The sequence below is a fragment of the Rhinolophus sinicus genome, chromosome 15 (genome assembly GCF_057876585.1).
Source record: "Rhinolophus sinicus isolate RSI-liver-muscle chromosome 15, RSI-T2T, whole genome shotgun sequence".
Taxonomy (NCBI): Eukaryota; Metazoa; Chordata; class Mammalia; order Chiroptera; family Rhinolophidae; genus Rhinolophus; species Rhinolophus sinicus.
Genome location: NC_142515.1, coordinates 13,543,620 through 13,556,567, shown reverse-complemented (window position 1 = coordinate 13,556,567; position 12,948 = coordinate 13,543,620). Strand labels below are relative to the sequence as shown.

General features: G+C 47.7%; 1 protein-coding gene across 7 annotated transcripts in view; it reads right to left on the bottom strand.

The window, feature by feature from the left end:
* AFAP1L2 (actin filament associated protein 1 like 2) overlaps positions 1–12,948 on the bottom strand; it is a 102,628-nt gene that overhangs the window by 30,731 nt on the left and 58,949 nt on the right. For all 7 annotated transcript variants that reach the window (XM_074338997.2, XM_019725199.3, XM_074339000.2 and 4 more), the window contains 2 exons: positions 5,293–5,421; positions 275–349 (listed from right to left, as the gene is read on the bottom strand). In XM_074338997.2, coding sequence (XP_074195098.2) covers positions 275–349; positions 5,293–5,421 — 204 coding nt within the window. The remainder of the gene's footprint in view (positions 1–274; positions 350–5,292; positions 5,422–12,948) is intronic.

Genomic DNA, 12,948 nt, shown 5'->3' with positions numbered 1-12,948 from the left:
GGATGATGCTGGGAAAAGCTGAGAGATTTTAGGAACAGATTCCTTATCCATGAAGAGGACATGAGACCTTTAAGAGGCAAGGAGGCGGCCCAATGAAACATCCCAAAATATATCAACCGAAAATACCATCAACCAAAATGTGACTTCCCAAAATATCTGCACCAGGCCTGTCTGTGGTACTGGCTGGGAGGAAGGAGGGGTGGGACAGGACCAAGGCTTATCCCTTCCCCCGTCCCGGGAGCTGGCCACGCCATTCACAGCCCCAGCCTCATACCTTTGTCTTGGGATTCGACATTCTGTTGCTTGTTGACCATCACTTTGTTCATATAAATGTACTCCTCATCGGAACCTGCAGAGGGGGGATGGAAGATACAGCTTCGTGTGATTCCACGAAGGGAAAGGGCTTCCAGAGAGAAACCATGTCCCCTAGACACATTGTCATCTGCTTGGGTTCCAGTACAAACACACAACATTTTGAGTGGATTAAAAGATTCCATTATAGAGAGAGTTGACAGATATCCAAAAACAGTTTACTGTTACGGTAACAGAAGTCTTACGTGCAAAGGCACCCATACCTCTAGGATCTGCCTCATATTCTCATAAATCTCTTCAAGCAGAGATTTCTCTGGGTTTCCTGGCATCTCATTTAAACTCTAAAGCATTTCCTATCAGTCATTCTCACCTTAGTCTGAATTACGTGCATGGGCTAGTCACAGCATGGATTTGGAAGTTTAGCTCTCAGGTCTCTAGGTGAGGTGCTGCTGTGGGGGCCTGAGACATCTAAATCATGAGCTCTGGGTTTAGAGGGGTGAGTGTGCTGGGAATTGGAACTGGAGCACTGTCAGCCACCTGCTCTGCCCTGCCGAGTGTACCCTACAGCAGCACAGCCCTTCCTTCCCTTTAGAATAATTTCTGAGCAGGTTGTCAGTTTCCCAGTGCCTGTCTGGACAGAGAAAGGCTAGCCTCCTAACACTCAAGTTTCTAATGCCCCAAGGACACTTTTTACAGAAGCCTGCAAAGGAAGCTCATCCAAGTGTTTTTTTCTCTTAGAAACCCTCCTGCATTTCTTTCGTGGCCCTTAATTTGCATTTCCTAGAAACTTGTGGCTGATAAATTCCAGTGGTTGGAGACCGTGTTACTGAGCGAAGGGATCCAGTTCAAACCCCTGGGGAAGGAGGCAATTCAGCTCCAGTCAGTGCCTCGCCACAGACCGTGCAGCCAACAGGCCTGCAAACACGAAGTTCCGGGGACTCAGAGGAACGGGAGGAGGACACATCTGGATCTGGGATCTGTCCTCCACCATCAGCCCATGGGACTGCCACCTTTGTGCCCAGCCCCGCCAGGACCACTCAGCAATGTCACCCCTACACCAAGGGCTAGAGCAGTTCATGGGAGGGAACTGAGGTCCAAATACAGGAAGCCCCAGTCTGCACACCTCCCCCGACGGAGGCCCTGAGGACTGAGTCAGTACCTTCTCCAGAGCACGCATGAGGAAAATGCTGTGGGGGAAATAGGAGATGCGGTGTGGGCAAGGCTCTGTCATTAACAGTGTGATTCTGGGCAAAACACCTATCCTGCATGGCCTTGGTTGTGTGGCCTGCATAGTATGAGAAACACACATGATGAAATATTGCCTGTGTCTACCTACCTCTTAGGTTTCCACGAGTACAAAGCCTACAATATTAGGAAGTTAGAAAAAAATTGAGGCAACCTTATAACTAACAAAAAGATTAAAAACGACAGCCTAAAACATGGGAAATAACTCAAAGTCTTAATAATCGGAAAACGGTGAAATAAACCATGGCACATCAACACACATTAACAGCGTGTCACCTTGAACAATAAATGGGTTACTGAAGTGTGTAAATTGGCACAACCATTTTAGAAGTGATTTTGGAGGATACTTTAACTTGTCAGTGTTGACTGTCTTTGACCCAGCATTTCCAATGCCAGAAATGTCTCCTAAAGATAAACTCCAGCATGTCAACAAAACTTTATTTGAGCATGTTCACTGCAACATTGCATGAGGTTTCTTTTTTTAAAAAGAACGAAACTTAAATGCCCACTAAGAGCGGACTGGCTGAACAATATTGGTCATCCATCAGAGGACACTGCCCAACTGAGAAAAATAAAGTAGCTCTATGCTTGTTTACAGAGCTATCCAAGACTTACAGTTAGTTAAATCAAGGGATCACATTTCAGGCTAGCAAAAACAGAAAAAGTATGTGCACTGTCAACACATAGAAATGTGCAAATGCAGCAATTATGAATGTAAAAATACTGTAAAGCAGACTACAGAGGCAAGCCACTACTGCTCAAGAATATTCAGATGACCCTGATAAAGATTAGAAAAGGAATCCAAGAAACGTAAATAATGTCTAATGTTCATTTTAGGTTTATCCTCTTTTCGTACTGTTGACTAAGCCGACATTCTCATACGAAAAATAAAAGGCGAGATATTGTTATTGTTTGAACTGTTGGATTCTGAGCAGGTGCTTCCTCCTCAGAATGGCAATTTGTAAGTTACAGAGAAAACGCCCCCTGGCCCCCCTCAAGGGCTGGGTCTCCAGCCTTGGGCACTCTGCAGGCCATGGTCAATGAGGTTTTTATTCTCAGAGGGCGGCTAATCCAGTACCATCGGGGTTGGTAAGTAAGAGGCTCCCAGGACCATATGTAATCATGGGAAAAACCCAGTGAACTTGGGCCTCCAACGGGAGGCTGCTGAGCTGTCCACGACTGGCAGCCAGCGGCCTGGGGATGGAGAACTCTCTCTCATTCATTTTCTGATGGGCACTGAGCACCAGTACTGTACTAGGTACTGGGGATATAGCAGAGAACAAAAGGGACATGGTCTCTGCCTTCATAAAATCAGCTGCCTGAGGGGGGTGTTGAGGGTGGATAGACCTGAATGGGAAAGTTACACAGGTGTGTGGGAAAGAACAACAGCCACAGGTGTGGTTGGAAAGGAGCGTTCGTCATGCCCTGAGCGTGTGCGTGACTGCTGGGGCAATGGACACATCTGCAAAGGGTGGCCCTTCCCAGAGAACTGGCGAAAGGTGGGGAGGAGGAACACGGACCCCCTTGGTCACAGTTGGATAGAACATGAAGCTCATCAGAGGGGCAGCCCCTGAAACTTCCCTACAGTCTCTGACCAGGATACTGGGGGGCCCAAGGCAGGAACAAACAGCAGGTCCCCGGTGCACAGACCTCTGTCTATGTCTTAACCTCACCATCCAGACAAAAAGCAAAGATTTGTATGACAGGAATGAAACACAAGATGAAAAAACCCAAATGGAAAATTCTATTTGAAAAGTGTAAACACACACTCACACACTCACACTCTGCCCCAAATGTGTGGGAGACACAACAGCTCAGCCATTGTAGACTACAGGCTATCTCAAAACGATCAGCCTGCCTCTACCTCTAAGTTCTGTTGGGCTGAGTTAATTTTCTGGAAGACACACAGTGAGGCAGCCCTGGGAGGCTAAGGGAGGAAGATACACGCTTTCATTTCAAGAGGCTTTAGATTCTGTCCTGTGTGGCACAACAATTAATCTGGTATAGATTAACGCGAAAGGCTGGGAGGGGAGGAGAGCATCAAGGTTAGATACACCTGCCGAGACCTAAGCCCTGGCTCGGTCATTCACAGCCATATGCCTCGAGCAAGTGACTTTCCAAGTCTCGGTTCCCTTGTGGGTAAAATGGGGGTAATATCAACTCCCTCACTGACTTGGGACAAGAATTAGATGACGTAATCCATTTCCTTTCATACATTAAGCACAGTGCTGAGACACGGTAAATGCATGAAAAATGTTAGCTGCTGTTGTAACTACTTTGCCGTCTAAGAGGGTACACAGAGGACCAGGAGGGAAGTTCTCAAATGATGGCCATTAATAAGTGGACGTCAACCTTAACAATAGAAGTGGCAGCCACAGGCCTCGGTATGGCTGTGCACATTTATTATTAGCAGTCTGGGGGTGCTGCACCCTGGGGGGCCCGCGGACTGGTTCTCAACAGTGTCCCGCAGCCCTGCAAGCCACAGAGACCAGGGGTGGGAAGACCTGACTTTATAAGAGCAGAACATACGAAGATCAAGGGTGAAACAAAGGTCATCCTGGGGAAGCAACATAGCACTTTAAACCAAAAGGGGGACCCCATATGGGGGTGCTGACAGAATGGTTCGCACTAAGAACCACGGTTCAGACCCCATTACAGAGGTATTGTCAAAATCCCAACAGAGGTTCTTTATCACTGAATACCCTCAAGTCAGAGCACATCTCAAAGGGCTGGGGAATAAATGTGCTTTTTAAAGGATCCCACTGATGAATCCTTTCATGGGTGATTCATCCCTAACTTACCTGCTTTGTAATGTGGGTTTCCCATCTGCCATTCCCACCTTTGATGAGCTGCTGACCTACACTCGCTGGCAGGCCAGCAGACGCTCACTACAAAGCCAGGAGGAGCCTGGGAACCAAGGCGAGGCCTGGAAAGCTGACAGGCAACCGAGGAAAGGCAACCAAAGGGCTCAAGGAAAACGCCTCTGATGAAAGGCTGAGGGAGCCTGGATTATTTCACCAGAAGAGAAGGCTGCTGGGCATATAGCAATATGCTTCAGCTTTACGACTTCTCTGTTATTCACAGAATAGACACTAGTTCCTCTGGGGACAAGGAAAAGGAAAAGGAACCTTGAAATGTAGCCTGGCGGATTCAGGCGGGATGTAAGGGAGAATTTCCTGAGTGTGACGGCCACGCAGGTGCACTTCCCTTCCCTGGCATGGATTTTGGCTGCTCCTGCCGAGAGGCAGATGGATTGGATGCACCCTTATGCTCCCTTACTGTCCCCACCTGTCACTTCCAAGTCTCAAACATCCGATACAAAAATAAACTCAACTAAAGTGGTATGACTTCACAAGAAGGCTTTTCTGTCTTTCAAAAAACATCTGAATGTGCTAAAAAGGAAACTATACGTTCACAAGAAGACATGTCCAAGAGTATTCCGAGCCGCCTTATTCATAATGGTCCCAATGTGGGACAAATGACCATCAACAAGTCAGTGCATAAGCAGATCATGGTAGATTCGCAGAATGGAATACTGCTCAGTAATAAAAGCAACGAACTCCTGACATACCGCATAGCATGGACGAATCTCCTGAGTGGAAGAGGCCAGGCATAAAGCACACCCTGTACGAGTCCACTGAAGCTCGAGGAAGGACAGTGTTAATCTAGGGTGGGAGAAATCCAAACACTGGTTGCCATGGTGTGGGGGTGGGAAGGCCCCTGGGCCACACTTACTGCTGCTTCTGGTGTACAGCCGGAGGAGCTCGGCCAGACCACTCTTCTTCACCACGGCCGTGCTGCTCAGGTTCTCCTGGTCGAGAATCTTGAGGAAGTCTTCCAGCTCTGTCAGTAGCTGCTCCAGGGCTAGGGACAGAACGGGAGAAACATTTGCAGTGGCTGCCTTGTTTGTAAAGGCCCAGCTCAGACACTCCTCCGGGTCCTGCAGCATCCCACCGTGAGGGGTTTGGGGTGAGGTCTGGCCGCACGTGGGAGGCCCAGCCAAAATGCAGGATTCCCAGTGCCAGAGTCTTGGGGAGAGGGAAATAAGCCCTTGGCTTTGAGGTGAACAACCTCCGCCAAAGACACAGGTCTATCATTTGCTGGAGTGTGGCAGTAGCCAAGGTGGCCCAATCAAACCCAGAAGGCCATGAGAGTTTGGAAACAGAACATTCTTCCTTGATAAAAGTCAATCAAAACAGCTCAGGGTCTGGGGAATGTGAACACAGCTCAACCCCACAACCATCAAAAGAAGTGCTGCGGTTGACCAGTTGTTCATCCTTTCCCCAAGGGTGGGGAAATACAGCATTGTTCCAAGGAGATGACACAGTGATTGTTCTGTCTTCACAGAACTATGGACAATGCATCAAAAGCCATGCTTGGGCAAACAAAACCTTCCCCTGAGTTTCTTCAGTGACTGAGCCACCTCAATTGCCACCAAGTCCAGCATCACTCCCAAGTTGGTTGAGGCCCCTGGTCTCAGATACAAATATCAAATACTCTCTCGAGGACCACCACCATACAAGTACTTGTCAATTTCTAGCTGGACCCACCCTGCAGAAATGCTAGTGCAGAGGGCACCAGTCTAGGAGAAGGGCATTCACCATTATTGTTGCCATTATCATTAGTGACCTAAATCTCTACTAAGAACAGGACATTGCATTTACTGACAGGGTTCATCGCCTTGGCTGTCCGTGCCCGGCTGGCTCTCCAGAACATGCTCATTAATGGAAGCTGGCTCCTTGAGGCTTGAAACACTGTTTTTTAACCATTGGAATCACCTGGAGAGCTTTTAAAAATCCTGATGCCCCAGCCGCATGCCTGATTGATGGCCAGAATCTCTGGATGGTCACCCAGGGGTCAATAGTTCTGAAACCTCTGCAGGTGATTGCAATGTGCAGCCAACAGAGAACCACAGGTCCAAACCCAGTGCCGGGAGCCACACGGGAGGTCCCTGCTCCCAAAGACAGCGGCAAAGAATGCCCTACATTTGCCTGGTGAGGGAAGTCGGAGCAGTCACACAATCTCTGCAATCTCTCCAAGCTTGGTTTCCTTATCTGTAAAGTGGAGATGACCATCTCACAGGTGGTAGTAAATGACAAGAGCTGTGAAGCTTGTCTCAACTGTGCATGTGAAATGCTACACTAACAACACAAAGAGTGTTGTCATCATCTTCGCATATTGATTTTTCTTCTCACTGTGTGGCATCATTTGTTATTTCTTACTTTTCAACCAGTAACAATCATCTCTAAGCTCTCCTTTCTAGGAAAAAACCCCAGAATTTTGTGATATGTCATTTGTCACTGGACCACGTAAGGGAGAGGAGGAAAAGGTCACCTCCTCAAAGAAGCCTTCCCTGACCACCCTATCCAAAGTAGATATTTCTTGTTATTTTTTTAACTCCTGCCTTCATAGCCCTAATCACTACTTATTAACAATATGAACACAAAATAGTTTTAAAAGTTTAAAATGAGCAAAATCAACAATGAATAAAAATGCTTTATTTATTTAGCTCCTTTTAAAGTTATACTTTTGTCTTTCCCACCCTAGTCTAGCCTGTTAACTCTGAGAGTTGGGACCACATCTGTCTTGCATCTTTGGTACCACACACTGTTTAAGTAAGTGTTGGATAAATGTTTGTGGAATGACTGAATAAATGAATAAATCAACTTATTAGGCACCTCCTAGCTGACAACAGCTCTAAGAGGTAAGTATCATCATGCCCATTTTGTAGCTGTGGACCTGGTGGCCCAGAAGGCCCAGAAGGTCCCACATGGCCCATGGCAGAGAGATGACTTTACAGTCTGAGTCCAAGGCTGAGCTCTTGGCAACACCCCACCAAATGGCTCTGTGTAGGGCTTTCTTCCAGCATCCCCCAAAGGCCTGGCTCCCCAGAACTGAACAGAGCCCTAGATTATCCCCTAACCCCCCTCATTAGAGAAAGAAGCCCTCACGATCTCCTGGTTCTAAGGGCGAGCCCAATGGCCTGTTTCTGTTCAAACACCCCTTTGGATCTTAGTGGGATACAGTAGCCTCTGAACTCCATTCCTACAAAACCAAACTCCCTAGAATGAATATTGCCACTGATTGTGGGAGCGAGCTGGAGGAAAGCAAGGGGAGGTGGTGAGGCTTTGTGTTTCAGAAAAAAGCAGTGACGTCAGTACCAGCATACGTGATTGTCAGATCAAACATCGGGGTGTGGCAGCTCCCTCAGATGAATGGGCACTGCCTGTCACGGATCAGAGCCCTCTTTCCCCAGCAGGGGTACTCCTGAAAGAATTTGCAAAAGCTGGAGAAGCAGCAGAGAAACCTCCTCTCTCCTTTCTTCAGTGTCCTGGTAAAGGCTGAAGATCCAAGCAGGTCCCACAGAGTTCTGTGTCCACTCCCCTCCAGCTTGTTGAAAGCCAAGTACAGGAAAAATGCAGCCAGTGGCCCGAATGCTGCATGTGATAAATGCTGGCCCACGTGCCTAGAAGTGGATGAAGGGTGGCCCTCATCTCTGCCGGAGAAGAGACAAGTAGATGGTAGGTGACGGCCTAGGTGAGGCAAGAAAGAAGCCATATTTGGGTAGTTCTGCTTGGGAAAGAGCCCATGGGCCAACAGCAGTGTCTTGCCCTGTCCTTAAGTCCTGGAAGGAATGCCACACGGGGGCTCCAAGAGGCCAATGGCTTGTACCCAGGTTACTTAAAACCGATTAGATTCTTAATAGAGTGGGTTTTGAAAGGGCACCCGCAGCGCTCCCAGAGTCCATCAATAAGTATGTGTTGGGTGAGACCTCTCAGGACTCTGAGCACTTGGCTAGACTCTCAGCCTACACTTATTGGGAAATCCAAAAGCAGAGTCAGTACAGCGTGATTCCTGCCTTTTGCAAGCTCACTGGCAGGATGAGACCAGTACAAGTGAAGCAATTTATAGACCAAGGCACACTACCAAAAATTCAAGAGTCAAGTGGGTGATACCAGCATCCAGACTAGAAGATGTGTGACAGAAGATCAGACAATAACATAGTCCTAGGCCTGGGAGGCTTCTGGGAAGAGGAGGTGGTAGGATAAGGGACTTAGGTTACTTTGTTGTTGTTGTTGTTGCTTGGTTTGGTTTGGTGTTACACAGCTATTTATGAGTTTCCTGTTGGCTGCAGGAACTCAACAAATAAAAAGCAATGAACTTGAAGAAGTCAAACCAGGGGGAAAGGATAAATTTGAGGAAAATGACACTGAACCATAAAACTCAACTACACTGGAGAAGGAAAAGTGAAAGGGCCTGGAAAGGCAATTAGGGTCTCAGCTACACTTTTCCTGACCTTCTAAACTTCTTGGGGCTGTTCTACTGCTGCTGCTTCTGGAAAGAAAAAAAAAAAAAAAGCACGAAAACCGAAAGGTCTCTTCACTTCCACATCCTCGGCTATTCCCAAAAGCTGCCCGATTCCTGGAAAACAGCCTTTGTTTATCTTCACATCAGCAATGTGGACTAAGCCAAGGGTAATTGGTGTCTTGCCTGGTTCTGGAGAGATAGAGGCGACCTGCACAGGGTCCCCAACCCTTCCAGAGGCCCCATATCTGGAGATAGGGGCCCAGTGAATATGCAGGGTGAGAAGAAGTAATTCAGGAATGTCTCTAAGGATCAGCAATGCACCAAGGAAAGAGACCAACTTTGGGGTTATCGGTGAGAGGAATTTATAAGCCGGCCCTGGAAGAATGAATAGGAGTTCACCAGGAGGAGGCAGAGGCACTTCAGGAAAGGGAATGAGATGCTCAGAGACTCCAAAGCTGAAAGCACACAGGTTTGAGAAACCACAGGTTTGAGAAACTCTGGATCTCAGGGACATGAGGAGCATGGGACAGGGTGAGTTGGGCCTCAAAGGGGAGAAGGTGGGCTCTGAGGCCCGAACTATGGGATTAGATCATGTGGGCAGGTCATAAGGGCTTTATCTGTTTTGCAAAAGAGTTAGTACCTCATCCTGCAGGGCCTCTAGGCAATGCAATGGGGAAGGCCGTGTAACAGTGTTCTTCAAACAGCCTAGAGACAGAGTAACACTGCAAACAACAGAGGACAATGGAAGGAAGCCAGTTAAATGACTGCATCAGTGCAGCTGAAAATGGTGAAGGGCTGATCTAATCACCGCTGCCAAGGACCTCGTTGGTCGCTGCACCCCAGCCCCCCAACTACAATTCTCTCAACCACCGTGTAAGTGCACAGCGTGGAAATGGGCTCCTGAGGTGGAATTACCGTGTATCCCTGAAAATAAGATCTAGCTGGACCATCAGCTCTAATACGTCTTTTGGAGCAAAAATTAATATTATGTTATACAAAACCAGGTCTAACATAATATAATCGTATAATATAATAATATAAGACTGGGTCTTATATTAATTTTTGCTCCAAAAGACGCATTAGAAATGATGGTCCGGCTAGGTCTTATTTTCGAGGAAACACGGTACCACCTCACTTAGTCACATCCAGTTAGTAGTGGTACTGGGGCTCAAATTCAAGTATGTCCAAGTCCAAGGTGCTTGCTGTTGTCTGTGGCCATTCCCAAGAAGCCAGGGAGGTTTGTCAGGATCATGGCCTCTGCTTCCACCCGCTCCACCACAGTCCACAAGGCAGAGGAGGTGGAGAGGAGGGGCTGGACTCGAGGTATGAGACAGGGAGAGCCAATGGGACCTGGTGATAATTACATTAGATGTAGGGACCGTAGGAGAAGATGCCCCTAGGTGACTGAGAGATGTGGAACGTCATCAGACACAGGCCTGGGGACACTGCCATGAACTGGGCAGCTGTGATCCCGGCCATCAGGGAACTAATGGGCCAGGGAGACGGGTGGAGGAGCTCTGAGAAAGCAGAGATCCTCTCTGTTGCTTCAAAGCAGTTGTGCTAGGTAAACAGTAAGCACCAGGGTTGCAGAAACGAGGACTGGAAACCAAACAGTCACAAAGCCAGGATGTCACCTCCCTTGCTGTCTGAATCTGTATCACCTTTCAAGGTGCATCCAGGTCCCTTCTCCCCAAAGCCGCCCATAACCAGGGCACTCTGCTCTCTTGCCATCTTCTGCCTCCGCAGATTTCTCACTGTCAGAGTCACTTGTTTACAGTCATCTCAGTGTGTGCCAAGTCTGTATCTCGGGCTAGGCAGAAACTCTTTCTAGTCAAGGGATCAGCCTTGTTAAGTTTGGGCCTCTGACAAGGTACTAAGCATAGCAGGGGCCAGTGATTTTGCTCCATCACACCCTCTCGGGGCCAGCTACAGGATCTTGGAAATAACAATCAACAAAAGCCAGGCCCCAACTTGCGCCAACCCTGGTGACATTTTTCAACCCTCAGAACTCAGAGGGGCGCGTAATCCCTCAGAGAAATGTGGCTATTTCATTGAGGCTCTGGAACGCGTTCCCCCCAGTCCCCTTCCCCACCCCCACCCTCCACCCTCCTCATTTTGGTCTCTTCCTCACCCTCCAGCGGACGGAGGGAAAAATAAGCGTGTTGTTCATTCTGGAAACTGTAGGCCCTTGTGTGGGCTTTCCATCCTGCCTCTGTTAAAGTTCAGGGTTGTCTGCTCAGGGTCTGAGAGGCTGACAAATCATCAATAAGATTCTTGTTCAGGGTTTCCAAGGCCCACACAGAGCTGGACGGTTCAACTGCTCGATTCACTGCCCTCGGCCTAGAAGCTATGACCTCCTCCCCCAGCTTTTCTCATGTGGAGGCAGTCTCGCTTTTTGGTCACTAGGTTCCCAACCCTAAATGTCTTCCCAACGTGCTGAAAAAGCCGCCATTCATGGTTCCCCTGCTGTTTTATCCACACATTTTTATTTACTCAGCTGCATTTGCCAAAGACCCATGATTGAGCATGATTTTCCCTCCAAACATGAAACTACGCAGACCTATTCTTTCAGTATAAAGACACACAACCCCTCCAAGCCCCAGCGGTTCCCAAGATCAAGCCACCGGGCGTATAATCCGCATGACCCTGACCTCTGGGGACCAAAGTTATGAACCTGGTAAAAGTTTCTGTGACAAGCAACAGAATGGAAGGTGGAAAATGCCACGTAGATTTCTTCCTGATCATAGAGAATTCTCAAGAATGAGCTTTTGAAAACCAGGCCCCTTCACTCCACCTAAGAAGGGAGACATCAGGCGAATGCCCCCGTTCTTTAAACGTGCCAAATACCGGGCCAGCCTTTACCAAATTCCGGCAGTGTGTGTGGCGTGTTAACAGAAAGTGGGGTCTTTTCTTTCTTTATTCTCTTTTATGGTGGTAATACACACATCACATAACATTTACCATTTTAACCACTTTTACGATTCAGTGGCATTAAATACATTCACAATGTCATGCAACCATCGCCACCACTACTTCCAGAACTTTTTTATCACCTGAAACAAAAACTCATTAGGCAGTTGCTCCCATTCCCTCCTCCTCCAGATTGGGACAACCACACATCGGCTTCCTAGCTCTATAAATTTGCCAGCTCTGGAGATGTCATGTAAATGGAATCACATAATCTGTGGCCTTTTGTGTCTGGCTTCCTTCAAAATGCATAATGGCCCCAAGGTTCATCTGCACTGTTGCATGTATCAGCGCTTCATTCCTTCTTACGGCTGAGTCATGTTCTGTTTATCCCTTCATTATTAAGGAGGAAGTGAGTTTTTTAAACAAAAAAAAAATTATTTTAATTGGGATATAATTTACATACAGTCACATCCTCTGTTTTTACTGTACTGTTCTAGTGTTTTGACAAACGCACTCAGCTCTGGTAACTATCACCACAATCAAGATAGAGAACATTTTCATCATTCAGGAAACATTCCTTTGTGCCCTTTTTCAGGCCAGCCCATCACCACTCCAAGGCCCTGGCCACCTGCATAGCCTTTGGAGTCTGACTCCCTTTACTTAACACAAGGCCTTTGAGATTTATCCATGTTGTTGCATGCATGAGAAGCTTCCTTTTGAGTGTTACGTAGTATTCCATCGTATGGGGTAGGAAACCCAGATGTCTCCATATATCCATATACGTCCTCTGTCAGGTGCTTCTACACTGCACAGCAGGTTCCTGTGTCCTCACACCAGTTGTCATGCTCTCGAAGGCACCTTCCTGCTGACTTTAACGGGCATGGCTGCCTTCATACACTTAGTGGATGACCACTCAGGGCCACGCAAACAAAACGTAAAGCAGTGATTCTCAGCAGTGGCTCCTCCCTGAAATCACATGGGGAGTTTCTGAAACCATTCCCGATGCCTGGGGGCACCCCCAGACACCCTGTTGTAAGTTCTCTGGGTGTGGTCTGGGTCTCAGGAGTTTTCCAAGCTTCCAGGTGATTCTAACGTGCAGTTAAGGTGATGAATCACTGAGATAAAGCTGTGAGTATTGCTTCGTGAAGTCTTTTTACTTTATACAACTATTTA